Consider the following 20,505-nt stretch of genomic DNA (forward strand, 5'->3'; position numbering starts at 1 on the left):
ATAGGACAAGATGCAGTTCCGCCCTCTCAAGAGCTCTGTGATTCCATCTCTACTTTCTTCCTTTCCAAAATTACCATCATACGGGATAACATTGCCACTGAAGCTGCTGCAATTAAAGCCACCCCAGTGCCGGTGAACCCCCCCAGCCCACCTACTAGAGGCTTGTGGTCCTCCTCTCCCCTTTTTTTCCAACACGCAAGTTCTATCCACTATAAAAAAAAAAAAATCAAATCTGCTTCACCTATGGATGCCATACCTCTTGCCCTCTTGCAGGAGACATCTGATGATCTGATTAATCACATAACCTCGGCAGTTAACATCTCCTTCTCTACTGGAACCATTCCAGGTCCACTTAAGCATGCGTTAGTGATTCCCTTGCTCAAAAAGCCCTCTCTGGACCCTGAAGTGATGGCCAACTACCACCCTATTTCACTTCTTCCCTTCCTAATGAAGGTTTTAGAAGCCCTGGTATCTCCCCTGTTGTCTACATTCCTGGAATCTTCCAAGTTTCTTGACTCATTTCAATCTGGTTTCCAGCCGGGCAGAGGCACTGAATCTGTTCTTAATTCAGTGATGGACGATCTTCTGCACCTGGTTGACCAGGGCGGTGTCGGAACAGTCCTGCTATTAGATCTGTCGGCTGCTTTAGACACCTTCGACCACTCTCTCCTTATTTCCCGTTTTATGGAGGTCGGCATTTCTGGCCAAGTCCTTGATTGGTTTAGAGCTTTACTTACTGCTCGTTCTCAGTCAGTTTCTCTTCCCCCCCTTCTGTTCGATGCCTGCCCCCCTCTGTTGTGGGGTCCCTCAGGGCTCAGCATTGTCTCCCATTCTATTCAACATCTACATAAGATATCTCCTGCTCCTCATCCAATCTCATGGGTTTCATTTCAACTCGTACGCTGACCATACCGAGATTCTGGTCCGTCTGGACCTGACAAAATCTGATACAACTAGTATGCTAAAAAAAATGCCTGGAGGAACTTGGTACCTGGATGACTGGGAACTGGCTTAAACTGAATGGTAGCAAGAACGAGGTCCTGGTTGTAGGGGCCTCTACCCCTCAGTTGTACTGTACACCCGACTTCTGGCCGTCATCACTGGGGCCTCCCCCCCATACCTGTTTTATCAGTCTGGAACCTGGGAGTTCGTGTTTCTGCTACTCTCACCATGGATGAGCAGGTTGGCGCGGTCTGCAAATCTGGCCACTTCAAACTCCGGGTGCCTCGGAAGGTTCTTCCGTTTATTCCAGCTGCCTGCCAGGCTCTGGTGGTGGGAGCCTTAATTCTCAGTGTACTAGCTCTGCATCACTCCTGCTGGGCCCATATTTCTAGATAAATCCGCAAGTGAACATGATAAGGCACCAGCTAACTGCGTTCAATTGAACACATCCCATAATGGGCATCGGAATTCTCTATCTATGCCGGCCCCTGACTGCAGTAAATTGCAGGTTAAATCAACTTCACAGACAAAGGCTGCTGGTATATCCCAGACATTGTCTATTGCCTTGCAAGACACTTCACCGGACATATCTACTATTGAAATTAAAGAGAATAGAGTTTGTACTTTGCCACAGAATGGCATGATGAATGTGGAGACATCGAATGCCCCTCTAGCTGCAGGTTCTACAATAACAACAGATAACCAGGAGGCAACCCCCAATGCCAATACTACAACATGTTCTCTTAAATACCTGCTACTTAATACAAGGTCTCTCCTAAAACATGCCACAGAAGTGGCATCGATCTTAGAAGAATATGACCTTGACATTTGTGCACTGACGGAAACGTGGAGTCACGATGCGGCAGACCCTACATTGTCACTTTCCATTCCTGAAGGGTACCATATGATCAGACGAGATAGGACTCAGGGCCGGGGTGGGGGGGTGGCATTTATTATTAAAAATTCCCTGAAAACCTGGGAAACCAAAATTGACTCCATCCCAGGGTCAGAGATACTGTGCATCAAAATTGCTATTAGCGCAGAAACCACTCTTACTGCTCTCTTACTTTATAGAGCCCCTACAGTAGACCCCACCTTTCCTATATCTTTAAATGGTTTATTACTTTCTTTTTTGAAACCAAACACGAAATTAGTTCTGCTGGGAGACTTCAACTTTTGGCTGGGCAGCGATTCGGATACCACAGCAAAGTTGATGGAGAATACCCTTGACGCCTTAGGCTTTATTCATCATGTCAGAGCAGCTACACATTCCAAGGGGCACACCCTGGATTGGATTTCTACTTTTAATCTTTCTATTACCAATGTAGATATACAACCATGCCCATGGTCGGACCATTTTAGTATTGGCTTTCAGTCTAGGATGGAATTCTTTAGGACTAAATCTTCCTTTCCAAAAACATCCGTTATTAGTAAGAATCGAAAAAATCTGAATAAAGAGACATTGTATCCTTGGGCCCAATCTTTGAACATCGACATAGGCAAACTAGGAGACCTAGACACCATGTCAGGCTCATAAATTCAATTAAAAAAGTAACCGATAAGCTTGCCCCAATCAAAAATAAAATGAAGAGAACCAATCATAATAACAACTGGTTCTCCAAGGAGCTATCAGAATTAAAATCTAAGAAAAATAAACTTTATCACACTTGGAGAAAAGATAAATCTGTTAGCAATTTGCAAAGGTACAAAAGCAGTGCTGCTAATTTCAAAAAGGAGGTTATAATAGCCAAAAAGGAGATACTAAATGAGAGGATTAGTAATGCTTAATCAGACTGTAAGGAACTATTTCAAATACTAAAGGAACAAACACGTGCCAGGACCCACACCAGCCCCAATTATTAAGAATAAGGCTTGGTGTACAGAAATTCAGTCAGCTATGTCCAATAAACTAGATAAGATTAGAGAAACCATAGAGATTAAAAAACGCGCCCTGAACATATCTGATCAGCAGGAGAAGCCTATACGTACCCCAGCTAAAAATCAAGATCAACCGGTATTCAGATTTATGCCAGTTTCTGAAGAGGAACTGGCAAAAACCATTAGTCAACTCAAGAGCACTAGTTGTAAAGGCGATCCTTGTTCTGCCATCATAATTAAGGAATGCCTACTCACCTTAATACCAGCTCTCACAAAATTTGTCAATGCCTCATTTGAATTGAAGGTAGTGCCTACCAATCTGAAAAACGCTTGGATCACACCTCTATTAAAAAAGCCAAACCTATGCCCGCTTACCCCATCGAATTACAGGCCAATTACCAACACTGCCTTTCTTCTTAAAATTCTAGATCGGGTGGCATATAACCAGATTTCCTAATTTATGGAACAAAATCAAATTCTGCACAAGTATCAATCAGGATTCCATCCCAATCATGGCACGGAAACAGCACTCCTAGCCCTTAAATCCCATCTCATTCAGGGTATGGACAACCGCCAGATTTCCTTACTGATGATATTAGATCTTTCGGCGGCTTTTGACCTGGTGGACCATTCTATACTGTCCACCAGGTTAAGAGAAAACGCGTCCTTCTCGGAAGAGGCTATCCTTTGGATATCATCCTTTCTTAAGGATAGGCAAATTAGAGTTGCCAGTGAAATAGCAGAAGCAGATCCAATGCTACTACTATTTGGAGTCCCTCAGGGAGCGTGCGTGTCCCCATGTTTTTATAACATCTTCATGATCACCTTCTTTCAGATGCTGGAGGAGGAAGGGATTGTGTTTGCCAACTACGCAGATGACAAGCAATGCATCCTTCCCATTTCAGGAATTTATCGAAAGGACTTAGCTTTCATTAATGCCACTTATTTGAAAATACAAGATTGGATGGTATCCAATAGCATGGCTCTAAATAGTGCTAAAACTGAACTTCTTTTGGTAGGCTCGCCAAGTAAATTGGAGAAGTTAGGAGCAGAATACAAGAACATCAATCTGGACGATTGTATTATCAAAACTTATCTAAAGTTAAGACCCTGGCCGTATGTTTGGACTCGCATCTTAATATGAAGGCCCAGGTGAATAGTCTTGTCTCATCAGCCTCCTACTTTCTGAAACTTTTCCGTCATCTTCGTCCTTTCATTTCGGAAAAAAATGCTGAAACCTTGGCGAGAGCAATCATTGGCTCCAAATTAGACTATGAATGTAGTCTTCTGGTGGGAACTACTCAGACAGAGATTCATCGCCTTCAGGTAATTCAAAATGGGGCTGTGAGAATAGTTAAGGGTTTGAGTAAAAGAGATCATGTATCAGATGCCAGAAAGAGTCTTCATTGGCTGCCGGTGGGAAAGATAATTCATTTTAGGCTTCTGCTCATTACCCAAAAATGTATTGTTGGAAAAATGCCTTCATATTTGCAGGAGGCTATAGTCGCGAAGGATAAGGGTAGGTCTCTTAGATCCGACTATTCCAACACACTTGGTGTTCCTAGGCATAAGAATAACAAAACAAGGCAGGGATCATTTGAAGTTGCAGCACCCATCGCTTGGAATGCCCTTCCCACGGCATTAAGAACGCTGGCCTCAACTGAACGCTTTAAAAAGAAACTGAAAACATTGCTCTTTGCCTAAACCCCTCTAGGGTTACTAGGTCTAGATAATTACTCTGCTGTATTTTTTGTATGTGTTGTGTTTGTTAGTCTGCGCCCATTAGCTTTCGGGTACCAGGTGCGCAATATAAATTTGTTAACATAACATAACTAGATTACTGTAATTCCCCTTTATTTGGCGTAACCGGCTACCTTACTAGACGTCTGCAGCTACTCCAAAAAGCTGCTGCGAGATACATCCGTAGGCCACCCTTTGGAGCCCATATGACTCCCTTGCTGAGACAATTACACTGGCTACCTGTTGCCAAGCGGATTTTGTTTGAATCCATGTGTATTGTCCATCGGGCCTTCTATGGTGTGGGATCGGTATATTTGCAAGTTAAGTTCACCCCTTATCTTCCTGCTTGCACTCTAGGCTCCCAAACTGCTCGGCGGGTTGCCGTACCTCGCTTTAAGCTGGCCCGCAAGGGAGGTCGTGCCTTTTTGGTGGCTGCCGCTCAAGCCTGGAATACTCTACCCCTCTCTACTATTGATCACCTTGATTTCCGCCGGAGACTAAAAACTCTGCTTTTCTAACTACTTCCTGGCAGCATGTCTCTCCCTCCTCAGTGCCAAGATGCCTCTGGGCGAACGTGCGCTTACACAAATGCCTATAAAAATAACATAACATAACATTTGCACATTGTTGCCATCGGAGATAATCAATGAAAACTAAGGCACACACATAGGGCCTCATTACGACCCTGGCGGAAATGGAAAAATGATGGCGGAAATGCAATACCGCCATCGAACACCGCTCGTTGCGATTATGACCCGTCACCGTAAAGTACGATGCCATTAGCGACACCGCAGTGAACGGCAACGCTAACTGCACCAAGTACGCGCACGCGCGCCTTGCAAAACCGGAATCACCGCCATGGCGCAACGGTACGCGAATTCTGACCCTAGCGGACATGTACTGAACGCCATCAAGCACGTCGTAAAGTACCATTCCGCCATGGCGAGAAATACGGCATCGTGAACCAACCGTAAATGGCCCACTGAGTGCCTGTACTCCACTCCCTGGCCACATTGCACAACTCCTGGCAGGCGCAATGTACTCACACTATGCAACCAGTGAAATCTACAATTCACCCATGCATGCCAACGTAGAAATGCATGCAGGGGCTCAAAGCGCCCCGTGAGTGGGCATCCATGTACGGCATGTCACCATAGCCGTACTGATGCAGCACAGGCATGTGAAGGTACAATACATCAAAATGAAAATCAAGAACACATGACACAAAACAACAGTAGTCCCCCATCGCTTGCCACCAGCGCAAGGCAACATCCAAAACAGCATCCTGAGGGGGATTGCACCAGCCCTGTACTCTTGCCAGTAAACAAACCAACCATCAGCAGAAGCATGTACCACACAAGTTGGCAGAGTGACTGAGCAGCCAGGCTCATCCCAAGAGGGGCCGATGGGAGCTGCAGGGCACAGATGGCATGAATACAGAAGCTATTCCAATGGACATGACCCCAGTCCCCCTCCAACAAACGCACGCAAACACAGTCACCTGTGACCAGCCACATTCTGAACATCCCATCATTCCACCAATCGACCTGGCTGACAGGCACCAGTCGGCCAAAAGCCAATCCCCCGCCCCTGAACAGCACATCATGTAAACAGTCACAATGGCAGCCCCTATCCGTGACCATACTGTGCTACGTAGGCAAACGCGGCCAGTACTGTACCACACAACTCAACTCAGAAGGCGGAACACAATGCAGATCATCTCGCAATACATACCGCCACAAATCGAAAATCGCCACATCACCTGCAAAGAATAACGCAACACGACAAATATCGGAATACAATTTAAATGCACATCCAAATGACAAAGGCCCCACAGCAATTTGCAAAATAACACCAAAACATCCATCATCACCGAGGGCTGCATCTGCAATAATTGACCAGCTTCCACTTGTGTGACGCCCTGTACCATCATGGCACACAGGGCCTACATCAACGTTCCAAAAGGCAACATGGAAGCGGCAAGAACCGCAGGTTCGTCCCATGAGGCAGGCACTAGTCGAGCTGAAAGGCCGAAATGTTGCACCTAGCCACCAGTACAGCGTAAGGGCATGTGGCCCATTGGCGATCGTCCCATAAGATCGAAATGGTGCTCCACTGATTCACCCGAAGCTGCAGGTGTCGAGAGTAAAACCCATCTGGAGGAGTGGCGTAGAGATGGCATCTGCAATAGGGCAGGAGATACCTGTCACCCAAATGAAACACAAATTAACCGATTGCATTACGGGACTCATGATGCATTACAATCTTCATTCAACACACCAAATCCACACCCATATGCATGCTAGCCCACTCCAAAGGAATATACAGACCCCTAAATCAGTATCGATTCATAACGAAATCAATCGAGGTAAATACACCATTGGCAACGTCGGTTACTGTGCATGCGTCCGTCAAGATAGAACCCATGACATGGGATTAGTAACGTGCCTAGACACAAGTGTATGAAGGCGCGTCGAGACAGGGAGGATCCGACAAGGGCAGATAGACGTAAGTCCCACTATGGCAGCCTTGCATCACATAGCGCAGGGGAAGGGGAGTGATTCAAAAAACCCATGTACATGGCAGACCCTAAACGGAATCATCTGTCCATGCATCCATTCATCATTCCCTCATCCCGCAATGAAAACGCATGAATATTCACTCACATAATATGTGAAACTTCCATCGCGTCTGTGCGTAATGCAGTCTGCAAAAACCACTGTGCTCCTGGCCGGATCTGTAGTGTTGTGAAGCAAGATGGATTTGGGAACGTCCTGCCTTATCGTCCACTACGCTATTGCGCATCCCATTCAATTCATATCATTCATTGCTTGCTCGTTATGGGCCATGTCCCAAGGACATTCTACAATAGAACGTTACATTTCCAGCCAGACCTGTGGGCGTATCCTCGCCGCTACTTCAAAACCAAAAATGCTGGCCTTCGAATTCCTCACTTGCAACATTACGTCGAAAAGGCTTCTGTGAACGCTTGCATTCACAATTACATCAATGTAGTGCGGCTGTGTGTCATAATGCTAACTGGCTGCAATCACAAATGGGACGCCACGCCCGTCGGTGAAGTACGTTACTGTGCTGCATGAGGGTCGGCCATCGATCGAGCCCTACATACCACTGACTCTTCACAGGTATGTAAGCGGCTGCAATCATAGCATGTGTAACAATGGGAGCATAGCATGAAAATCAGTCAAAGTACATCACACTGCCATCGGGATTTGATACATGATTCCAATCCCAAGATGCCATGCGGCCAAATGCAGCCTTACGTGCGGGACGTGCTCGGCCAGAAGGGATTGCATCTGCCACAGATTCATTCAATCAGCACAGGTGGAGGCCATACAGGCCGACAGCACATATATAGCAGACCCAAACCCCTCCCACAACCACTCCCACTCCAAAATGCTACCGGCAGGACTAGCGATGTTGGGCCTGGGGGACCAGATAGCACTGCAAGTGCTACAACTACAAGAAGACGACGAACAACAACAGGTACAACAACCGGGCGCACAGGGGAGACGGAGGAGAAGGAGGAGGAGGAGGGCAAGGCAGGGTCAGCAAGGCCCACAAGCACTGCCACTACCACCACGCAGGCGGCCCGCAATCCCACGCCTCCGAGCCGATCCGTTCAACCTCACTGCTGAGCAGATCCACACCCTCTACCGTTTGGACCGGGACACCATAATCGCCATTGTGGACATGACACATGCTGACCTCGTGAGCATGATAGATAGCCCAACCGCCATCCCACCCCTACTGAAGGTGGTGTCTGCACTCCACTTCCTGGCCACAGGCACCTACCAGCACACAGTGGGACAGTTGCATGGCATTTCACAGCCACTGTTCTCACGGACACTCTTCCAAGTGCACGATGCCCTCCTGAAGCACGCCGACGACCACATCACACTACCACGCACGTACCAGGAGATTACCAACGCAAAAGTGGGATTCCATGCACTTGGCGGCATCCCGGGTTGCATTGGTGCCATCGACTGCACCCATGTTGAATTGGTTGTCCCACATGCCATGGAGGTCCAGTACCGCAACCGGAAACAATTTCATTCAATCAATGTGCAAATGGTGTGTGACTCCAACAAGATATTTACGCATTGTTGTGCCAGATTTCCAGGATCTACCCATGATTCTATGGTCCTGAGGAACACAAGAATACCACGCTACATGGAGCGACACGCAGGGCACAGATCCTGGCTACTCGGTGAGTCTCATTCCATGCATGACATCGTGGCCCATTTGATGCGTCAATGACCTTGCAGGAGGGGGGGGGGGCTACTTAGCACTATCATTCCACTGACACCCTTTATTCGTCTCATACAGGTGATGCCGGGTATCCACTGAAGAGATGGCTCCTTACACCAATCCGGAACCCACAGAACGAGCATGAGGAGGACTACAACCATGCCCACTCACGTACCCGTGTGGTCATTGAACAGGCATTCGGCCTACTGAAGGCTCGTTTCCGCAGCCTCAGCAGGTCTGGCGGGGCACTCATGTACAGCCATGAGAAGGTTTCTAAGATGGTCATGGCATGTGTCATGCTGCACAACATGTGCATACGTAGGAATGTGCCCATGCCCCCTGACGCTGTACTGCATGCACCTGAAGATGATGATGATGATGAGGGTGGGGATGTGGAGGCACCTCAAGGAGTCCATGAGGCACAGGATGCACGTGCAATCCGACAGAGCATCATAGATGCATGCTTCTAGCAACCACGCATGGTGCCTATTACACGGAAAGGGGACCTGTGGCACTGTGTGTGTGTAGTACAGGCACATTGTGGACTGTACGCCTATGAAGGCCTCGTACGCAAATATCAATGTCCACACATGTCATTGGATGATAATGAGGTGCTGTATTGTTAATGTGATTTGATTTATACACCCTATGGACCCGCCACCCAGTGAAGCCCAACACACCCCCTCCACCCTACTACCTCCCCCCCCAACACCAGTGTCCAAATATGCATGCTGTCCGTGGTTAGACGCTATTGCAAGCCCCCTCTACGGGTATCAGGGGCACCCCTGCCCGTGGAGCGCAGGTTCCTGCCAGATCTGCGTTGGGGGCTGCCCTGGACGGAACTTGCCACGGATGATGTCTCTGCCTGCTCGCGTCCATGCATGTCTCTGAGGGTTTGTGAGAGCTCCGAGAGCACACGGCGCACAGCAGCAAGTTCAGCACAAACGTCTTTGGACGTCGCATGCAGTTCCCCCCTCAGGCTCTCGGTGCTTTTCTCCATTTGTGCTCTCAGGCTCTCGGTGCTTTTCTCCATTTCTCCCCTGAGGCTCTCACTACTTTTCTCTATTTGTGCCCTGAGTGTCTCGGTGGATGTTTCCATGGCTGCCCTGGAACCCCCGCATTCATTTGCATGGTCCTTGAGTAGCGTGGACACTTCCTGCTGTTGCTCGATCAGCAGGTCGAGGGACTGTTGCCTCTGCTGGGCCATGGACATTTGCGGTGGTGTGACAGGGGGGCTGCTCAACACATGTTGCCTTGGCACAGGACTTGTGGGGGTTGGCCAGTCGTCGTCTTCAGGGTGCCCCTGCGTGGTTTCGTCATGGTGTAGGGGATGGAACATGCAGGGGGATTGGGAAAGGTCATGGATGGTACCTACGTCGCCAGCACTGTTTTCCGTGTCGGAGCATGCTGGCATGACAGCTGTGTCACCTATGGTGCTGCTACCACCAGAGGCAGTGCCATCAGATACGTTCTTTGGGGGGACCTGTGGTGCTGGGGTTGTGGACTTGCTGGCTGCTGGGGTGCCTGTTGCAGTCCCCTCCAGTGTGCTGCCACTTGATTCCTGCTGCTGCCGTGTCTTGATCCTTGCACCTGAGGTGGAGGCTCTTGGGACGTTGGTCCTGGCCCTCTTTGCAGGCGTGCTGGTAGGGGTGTCCTGCAGCTCGTTGTTGGTATCGGACCCTGTGGTGGAGTAAAGAGGGGCGAGCGTTAGTTATGGGTCTGTCGGATTTGGAATGGCAACGTATCAAATGCATTGGGGTGGTACATGAGGCTGATTTGGGACTGGGCCTTGGAGGTGGTCTCATTTTCGTGTGGATTGAGGATGCATTCATTTGGCTGCCTGCAGTTAGGGGGTGCATGCTGCACATGTAGGGGTTGTTTATGGCATCTCGATTGATTTGTTTATTCATTCTGACTTTTAGAGGGCGCTGTCAGGGCAAAGTATGTATTGCACTATGGGGTCACATGGTACTGCACATGTTCGTGTTTTGTGGATTTCGCATTGTTTCTCTTGGCCAACCTACCTGATTCTCCGGATGTCGGCACTCCTTTCTCCATCCCTCCGACTCCCTCTATGCTCTCCATTCCTATGGTGGAGGCGCAGATATCCTCCCAGGGGGTCAACTTGATGGGCGACTCTGAACCCCCCCCGGTAGCTGTGGCGATGTTCCTGTTCGCAGAAAGTATGCTGCGTACGCGGATCCGCAGGTCGTCCCACCGCTTGCGACATTGCTGTGGCGTGCGGGGTGTTGTCCCCACCGCACTTACGCGCTGTGCCACCAGGGCCCATATGGCCTTCTTGTTGGCAAGGGCCGTCCTGGTCATTTGACTGGAGAAGACGACGGCGGCATTTTCCTGGAGGGTCTCGGTGAGCACGGTCAGTTCCTCTCGGGAGAAGTGTACCTGCCGCTTGCGATCACACGCTTTCTTGGCTACCTTTCCCATATTTATTTTTTTAACTGGGGTTGCTAACGGGTTGGGATGTGTGTCAGGGTCGGATTTTTAATGGTTGTGTTGGGATTCGGATTTTATAGTTGTGCGGCGTGCTGTTTCCCGTTCCGGCCACATGCTTTTACTTCCGTTTCCGTATATTTACGGTGCCCGTAATTTGCGGTGCCCGCTCGTTACGGTGACCGCTCATTACGGTGACCGCTAAGATGGGTGGCGGTATTGCACCTGGTGCAGCGTACGGCGGCGGTAAGGGCCGTTTTGGGGTCATTTCCGCCATCGCAGCCTTTCGGATTCCGCCATGGCGTAATGCTCGTGCCCGATGGGTCGTAATTAGCCGCACTTTGCTCCTTCGTGCAATGGCGGAAACGCTATTTACGCTGTTGCGGTCCGGTCAGTCACTTTCCGCCAGGGTCGTAATGAGGCCCATAGTGTTTACCTTTAAGCACATCACAATACCAGAACGAAACAGAAAGGATGGAATACCGACACACCCCTAACTAAGCTAGATGTTAATTCTTACATATTTGCCAGCTACGACTATTCATTGGCACATTGCTACACCCTAGGATGGCTAATGCCCTACTTGAATGTAAACCAGTAAACTGTATGCTAATTCTATTGTTTCCAATACCATGCATGTACGTCTCACCTGTAAGAACACCATTGCTCACATGTACGTAACCAGTTACCTTGTATTCTTGCAACATGTAACCTTTTAAGAACGTCAGCACCCAGATGTCCGAGGATTAGGAGGTGCGCTTTACAAACGCCAAAATATATAAATAAATACAGTTCATACTGGTAGCTTCTGCTCCACTAAAGCGTCAAAGATGAACAAAAGCCCCAGAGTAGAGTTCAGAAGGATCTTCCAGGTTGTTCGGCACTCTGTGGCAAGCTTTTGCATTCTGGAATAATGGCTGTGCCTCTGGGATGCTTTGTGTTTGGGTGATTGTGATCCATTCAGCAGATTGGCTATTTCTGTAACTCGCCCCTCTTCTTTATCTCCAGCCTCCAGGACCAGACAACCTGTTTGTGAATTACCTGTCCAGGATCCACCGCGAGGAGGTAAGAGGCAGCCCCTTCCACCCCCTGCTGAAGGGAAGGTCACGTGCTGCAGTCCTGCTCGGGCCCTGAAAATGAGGTCCTTGCATCTCCTTAGTCAGGCTGTGCCAACATGCGTGTGCTTATTTGCGTTCGTTCTGTTGTGACACGTCTTTACATCATGGCTATAGGTCTGGTCCTCTGAAAGTATGTTTGTGCGTTTGGGGTTTGGAGGAGCCTGAAGTTTTAGAGTGGGAGGATTGGCACAAACGAAATGCACGTGCACGTTCTCAATGTCACTGGGCCTAGTAAGATCGTTGTTTTGTTCTGCCTTGATCCCCTCCCTTGCCTCGTCGCGCTCTGAAACGCTTGTGTACGAGCGCGATAGAAATAAAATATTAATATCAATATGAGTAGCTTCAATGGCCCCTCCAACATGTCTGTAGTGGAGGGGAGCGCATAGCACTAGCGGTGGAGGGGTAGGAATCATTGGGCAAGGATGGATGGGGAGTGTGAAGACCACGGTGCGGGGGAGGGGTGAGGCAGGAGCACTGATGTGGCACAAAAGAGTCCAACGCAGCAGGTGCAGAAAAGAAGCATATGGTTAGGAAAAGTAGGCTGAGAGGCGGGGAAAAGAGACACAGGGTGTTACATGTCTCCTTAATGCCCAGAGGTATGCATGAGGCACTGAGCTCGATCCACTGTAAAGGTGTGCCGGGGGTAATTGGGGGTATTTAGAGGACACGGTGGAATTAGAATTCACTAGGACCATTCAGGGGGGCTGTGGAGGGACCCAGGTTGCTCTGGGCTAGTGGAGGTACCAAGAGTTACGTGGGAGGGAGGGGCAGTTGGACTGTATTGGGAGCGCCTGAGCCCTGTATCGGACTGGAGGGCAGTGCGATGGCCACAGGGAGCACCAATCTCTTCAATTGCAGAATGGCGACACAGATGGTTATTTGCGTATCCAGAAGGGTATCCTCAGGGTGCTGCTGGTAACTACATGAGCAGATATCCGAGAATGATGGACATTAAGTGAACCTCCAGAGTGGACGCCCCCACTGGTTCTTTCCCAGATGCGATGAGAGAGAATGGACAGGGACATCATTGGAGAGATTCGTAAGCACTTATTTGGCATGGTGGCCAGAGTAGATGCCTCATTTGCAGGGTGAATGTTCTATGTGGAAGGCCGTGCTAGAGGGACGGAAACCCTCAAATGATGATTATTACGGGTGGCTCAGAGACGTGGAGTTTTATTATTACCAGAAAAGCGTGGTAATAAAGTGACTGCGGGGCTGCCAATAGTGGTGCTGTCCAAGACGAGAGCATGTCAGTCAAAATGCATGCCAGTATGCCAGACCTGTGGGGTATAAAGCTCTGATTGTTTAACATGAGTAACACGCGGCCCGCACATAGAAGGCACCATTGATGGTTTCCTCCACGCCTGTGTGCAGAGTCAATTGCCACACTAGGGTTGACACATTGTTAGCGGGTGATGAGCTGTGCTCATTCAATGCAGGCATTCAGCCTCCATTTTACTAGTTGAATATGTCCGTGGACAAATTGCATTTATGTAAGTGGTTCAATTTGTATTGTATATTTAAGCAATATTACCCGAGCAAGGGGGGCATGAGCCACCCTGGTAATGGTTCCCTTTGAGGGGAATATTCCTATTAGTACTCTGGTACAACGTGCCAGGGAACTCGTAGTGTTTTTTTTTTAAAGTTGAACAATAACGTGTTTGCTGTTCCGCAACTTTAAAAAAGACTGCAAAATAAGATGGCCGCCATGGATCAAGGAGAAGGGAACTACTCCTACTCCCTTCTCCCTTTCCATGGCGGCTATTCGTGTGTCAGGGATGGGCCGGGAACACTACTGTTTCCAGTGCCGGCGAAGGACAGCAGTGTAATGCTAGTGTGGTGGGTCTGGGAGGGGGGGCTAACTATGAGGTAATGGGGTGGGGATGGGGGCACAGTGGAGCACTTACCTGAATATGCGGCAGGGGAAGATGGCAGCCCCTCGGAACGGGGGATTTGTCCATGTGGTAAAGCCCAGGTTCTGATTGTCCTCATTGGCTGGGAGGCTGAATTCACAGCCCCACCGGGTACTTTCAGAACATAGAGGCTATGAAAAGAGCAGATTTTACTCGTACTATTTCATTGTTCTTTAAAAGAGCAGGCTCTAAGGAAAGAGATGTCCAGTTTTATCACGGGGTTTCTCTGCTCTAAGACAGACCTTATCTTATGCTTCTGGGTAAGCTTTATAGTATCACAAACCATATATTTTTTAAATTGATTTACTTGAATATAATCAACTTTTCAATATACATATAACAGTTTCGATTACAGACACATATCAAATTCATTTTTACAATTTTGATGATAAAACCATTTAAACAAATTATAAACATAATATAATATCACATAACATCATTCAATGATTATTAACAAGGTAATGGGCCTCATTCCGAGTACGGCGCTAACCAATGGCGCTATTAACGCCTTGGTTGACGCCGTACCCGGACCGGCAGCGCCTTGGTGGATGGCGGAATTACCGCCCCATTCCAAGGTTGGCGGGGCGGTAATTCCCCATTCACCAAGGCTCTTCCCCATTCCCAAATGAGCCCCCATAGGGCTCAATGGGAATGGGGAAGATGCAAATAACGGTGACCGTTCATTACGGTCACCGTTATTGGCTTGGAGGCCCCTTTGCGCCCTCGACTTTAACACCTGCTCAAAGCAGGCGTTAAGGGCGAGGGCGCAGAGGGAACTCTGAGTATGGCGGTAAGGGATCACCGCCACCGGTCTCGTTACCGGTGGCAGCTATCCCTTACCGCCATACTCGGAATGAGGCCCATTGTGTATTAAAGCAGATCACAATGCCATGGAATAAAAGAAAGACAAAAACATAAAATTTCAAATAATATCTAATTTCAATGAGGACAAAACATTTACAATTGCTATCTGAAGGGCCAAGTTAGGAGAACCAAAAATATATAACCAGCATTGATTTGAATCCATGGTAGCAAAGGAAGAGCAAAACTTGTTAAAATGTATTTGTCTTTTAGCACATAACAGAGGACAATGGGCCTCATTACGAGGTGGGCGGAATGGGTTTAACAGCGCCGGTAATTGTGCCGGAGCGGTAACCCCATTCCACCCTATTACGAGGTTCGCTTGCGGGACCCGCTCTTGCAAAAGGCAAAGACAAATGACTGGGTAGCTTATTAGGTAAATGCGTATTGAAAGTGTGTGTGCACTCGAGACTATTCACATTTGTAAAGGCATTTGTTGTGCCTTTACTATTATGGCTGGGGGGTATGCATAGTTGACATGTGCGTTCTACATAACGCATGCAGATTAGCTGATGCAAGAAGGGTACAGTCAGGCATGCCCGACTTTAAGGAATATAAATGATTAAACATGAACCTGAAGACTTGAGAACAGACACAATTAATAACAAAGATTGAATTTCAAATATTGAATTTTGGACATTGTTCCCAGTATATGAGTAAAAGTAAAAGGTGCAAGTACGCTCAGCCATGGCGGCCAAAGCGGGCAAAGCGGTACTTTGATGAAGGTACTTCGCTGTGGGTGCGCGCGTGCGCACTTTTTTATGGAAACACACACAAGTCCAACCCTGTAAGGGGCGTAGCTCAACACTTAGAAAATATTTTTGCTGAAAATAAACCAACAAAAGAAAAATTAGTCTTTTCAGGCTTGCAGTGCGTTGCAAGAAGCAGGCAGACTTGGGTACCTCTGCGATTCACTGGTTCACAATAGTCCGGGTCTGTGTCCGCAAGGAAAAAGCACAGAGTCTCGTGCAGGAAGCGAGCATGCGGTACTTTGATGAAGGTACTTCGCTGTGGGTGCGTATCACAAACCATCACAAAAGGCCCTTCGGCGTATGATCAACCCACCTTGATGGTTGCGGCCTAATCCTCTGCAAGAAGAGGTGTCAAGAGATTCCTAGATGGATGGTCCAACAAAAATGGTACTGGTTGAAGAGACCTCCCTAGTAAAGCTCACTCGAGCTACAGGGGTGTCCATTAAGCACATACATCGACATGACATTCATCACTGGCAATCGGAGGACAGTGGTCCCATTCCTAGAAGACAGGCTGCTAAGAGCTTCTACGTGAGAGGAGGTCCCCTATTGTTATTGAAGCCTTCAAGCCCGTCAAGAAAGCTCAAGGTTGAAATACGGTTGCCTAGATGTATATGGCAGACAGGACTTTCCATGCCATGACAGGGGCAGCACCCATTCAAAGGGTGATGTGATATGGCATTTATATTGCGCCTGTACACAAGTGTTTCTAGGCGCGACAAGACCAGGAGGGGGAAACATAGGGAGGACAAAACAAAGATCTTACTAGGCACTGTGTCATTCAGATCGCGCAAGTGCAGGGAAGTGGAAGGGGAGAAGTGTCGGAGGGCGTTTGGGGGGAGGGAAGAAGTGCAGGTAACTCAAAAGTGCAGCCATCGTGTGGCCTAGTGCAGGTAACTCAAGGAGTGCAGCCAGTGGGTGGCTCATAAGTGCAGAGAGAAGGGACTGTAGGGTTGCAGATATAGACCACAAGTGCTAGGGGAACCAAGAGGCAGTGCGAAGTGCAACTTCGGGTCTGGTGCGCATTACAAATAATAAAACAAACAACTGGACATGCAGGAGCCTGGGCCTGAGTTCAGAGGGTGACCCGGTGAGCAGTGCGTGAAGCAGTAGGGACGAGGAAGAGAGAAAGTGGAAGCGAAGAGGAAAGTCTTGAGTTGCTTCTGGAACCGGAGTTGGTTCTGCTCAGGTTCGAGAGAGGCAGGCAGGCTCTTCCAGAGGAAGTGCGACATTCGCAAGTAATCCTATGCACCAGAATCAGATATTTCTAAAAGTAAAATGGTCACAGGAAAAAGGGTTGTGTTGCGTCCCCCTCTTATTAAAGCAGCAGTTAGGCTCATGTTTGAAAGGGGGAAAGCATTTCTTAAAGCTATTATGAGCGTGAGGTTCAGCACACGTTTGCAACGAATATTACACATTTCAAGTTGAAAGTTGCATCCCTTTGAAACCTGAATTTGATCTTTAGGAGTGAGTTAAACACCAGCACTGTACATGGGATTCAGTCGAGTGGGAAACTCTCTTGCCACTGAATGCCTGCAACCTCTGGCTGGGCCAGAAGAGGGCGTCCATAAGAATGCTGATTGTGAGGGCCGCTTGCTTCCGAATGTTGCTTTTCGCCAGCGCCACTGCCTCTCACTCCTATTTGATCTCACCGCTGTCAAGTGACTCCATGTCATGCGTGATGCCTGCAGCCAAACGTGGTTTTGTTCAAGGTATGCTAGAACTTGTAGGGCTATGTTTTTAACGGCTAAGCCCCAGCGTGTTCACTCACGGAAGGCATCACGCATGTCGTGGGACCGCTTGGCAGCAGTGAGGTCTCCGTCTTATTTCTCTTGGTCTGACTTTCTTGCTAGTGCTGCTCTCTCGTTTGTACTCTTTTGCTCCTTTTCCCCTCACTGTTTGGTTTGTCACTCTCACCATACTAAGAAAAACAGCAGTAAAGATATTGCCAAGAACTTAGTTGTGTTTAGGAAACGGTTCATGCTTTAAAATGTGTAGAACTCTGCATCATGCAGTGAACAGCAAAGTGTCATCAGGGCAATCTGCGCCATGTATGTGTATGTATTGTGTATTGCCCTGATGACGTACTCATGTCCGAAATGCATTGGCAGACTTAATAGTCACTGTATGGGATCTAAACATTCAAATATCTAACCACTAATGATTTGGCTGAACTCTTATTTCAAATATTTTTTAAACAAAGACATTTCGGTTAATATACCAACGTTTCTGAATCTCATTCGAGCTCCAGGTGTGAGCATGCAGCTCTCTGGAAAATTGCTTCTAGAGTCTCTTTGTACAGTATTCATGACCCAAGGGGCCTCATCACGAGTTGGGTGGTGCAGTAAAAATGCAGAGGTAATAGCGTTACCGTCATGTTACCGCACCACACAATTAGACATTTTTGGGGGAAGTTGGAGGATTCACGGCCAACTCTGAGCTGGAAGTGAATCTGCCGACTGTCCTTTTTTCGGGGCAGTTAACACAGCGCAATTACGGCCGCAGTAATTGTGCCAAAAACACCCCATTGAGTCCTATGGACTTAAAAAAAAAAGAGGATTTACACCGCCACTTGTAATCCAGCGGTAATACCGCCGGACCAAGTGGCGGTAACAATAATTGTATTGGGCGATATTCTGGCAGTAAATTTACTGCCAGGATACTGCCCAACTCGTGATGAGGCTCAAAGTGCCTTTGGTTTAACTGTCGTGCTCCTTATCCCCACATCTGACTGTTACCCGTCTCGGGAGGATAGCTCGGGGGCAACGTGCTCGCCTTTGAAACAAGACGACATGGAGCACCACAGGTTTGATCCCCCCCGGGTCCGCACTTAGAAACCTCTGGGCATTAAGCATGTTATGAATAACCTATCATATCATATCATACAAGTAAATTCTCTTTCATGTTTTATTTTCATTTTACTTATAACAACAAAACATGAAATAACAAAGAAATTGGTAGCAAAAACTATATACATAATTACAAACACATAAATACCTCCCCTCCCCCCTTACAGATGCCAGGTACACATCATATAATATGAAATTGTCAGAATCAATACAATGTCAGAAATTTGCCCCAAATTTTTCTAAACAACCCATTCCTGCCTTGTTTCCTATATATACATTTTTCCACATCCGCCAGATCAAGCATTTCTTTCAACCAGTCCTCTTTTTTTAAAGAAATGTCGGATTTCCAATTCCTAAGGATGATTTTTTTCCCCATCATGGCTCCCCTAAATAACCACTTCTTTTGGCTTTGAGTGAGTATATCTAAGGTAGCATCATTTCCCAGTATTAATGTCTCAAAATCAAGACCTATCGGTTCATCCAAGACCTTTTCCATCACCACACCAATCTCATTCCAAAATTCACGCACCTTCCTACAATCCCACATCATATGTTCCAGTGTACCAGTTTCACAAATACAAGCCCAACACTCAGTCATCTGTCAAACCTCGCTTCATAATCTTTCAGGTGTCCAATAAACCCTGTTTAATACCTTTATTTGTCTCGTTCTCTCAGTCAAACCCAGGGAACAAAATTTGACATTTGCACACATCCTTGTCCATGTCTCCACTGTAATTTCAGAGCCAATTCTTCGACTCCACTCGTTTCTGAGCTGAACATTGTCTTGATATTCACTCAATATTTGTTTGTACACCCGGCTAGCTAAGCCACCTTCACCTACCAATGACTTTCTTGTAAGAAAATCCAAATTCAAACTCGCCTGGAAATCAATCTCACCAACTGCAATCTTCAATTTCCTGTAATCCGAAAACCTGAAATTTTCAATATGAAATTGTTGTTGCAACTCTCTAGCACTCATCCATTTCCCCTCCTTAAATAAATCATCAATCCAACTCACACCACCCAAAAACCAGTCTGCCCAGAATTGCGTCTTATTTTCCAATCTAATAGAGGGATTGTACCACAATGACGCACCAGGATCTCTACATGCATCCACACCCAGCAAACCATTGAATTTCTTCCAGGAGTATCTCAGACAGACAGTCAATAGGTCCTTCACACTCTTCACTCTTGATTCTGTAGTCAGTAAGGCTCTGGGTGACAGAGGACCATTACAACTTGCTTCCGCCACAGCCCATTCATCAGATATCGGTGCCAAGAAATCAATTATGAAGTCACAAATAAAGGCAAGGTCATAGGCTCTAAAGTTCGGCACTCCTAGTCTACATTTCTCCACTGGTAATTGTAGTTTCCATAAGCTCAATCTAGGTGGTTTCTTGTCCCACAGAAAACCTTGAATATTACTGTCCAATTCCATCCAGTACCGAGTATCTATATTCAGTGGGATAATACTCAAGATATAGTTGATCCTGGGGGTCGATACCATCTTTAAAGCATTAACCTTCCCCCATAGGGAAAGACTTAATAAACTCCCACGTTCCAGATCGTTTTGAAAATCCTTACAAATTGTATTCATGTTCACCCTCACCAAATCACTAATCTAACGTGCTCGCCTTTGAAACAAGACGACATGGAGCACCACAGGTTCGATCCCCGGGTCCGCGCTTAGAAACCTCTGGGCATTAAGCGCGTTATGAATAACCTATCA

The 20,505-nt window shown here is 47.5% G+C and overlaps 1 protein-coding gene across 1 annotated transcript in view; it reads left to right on the forward strand.

Moving 5' to 3' along the window:
- Positions 1 to 20,505, forward strand: part of HID1 (HID1 domain containing) — a 396,446-nt gene that overhangs the window by 251,732 nt on the left and 124,209 nt on the right. Inside the window, exon 8 of the mRNA XM_069654845.1 lies at positions 12,292 to 12,348. Within this exon, the coding sequence (XP_069510946.1) occupies positions 12,292 to 12,348 (57 nt within the window). The remainder of the gene's footprint in view (positions 1 to 12,291; positions 12,349 to 20,505) is intronic.

Source organism: Ambystoma mexicanum, chromosome 3q (genome assembly GCF_040938575.1).
Source record: "Ambystoma mexicanum isolate Mex_15411 chromosome 3q, UKY_AmexF1_1, whole genome shotgun sequence".
Classification (NCBI taxonomy): domain Eukaryota; kingdom Metazoa; phylum Chordata; class Amphibia; order Caudata; family Ambystomatidae; genus Ambystoma; species Ambystoma mexicanum.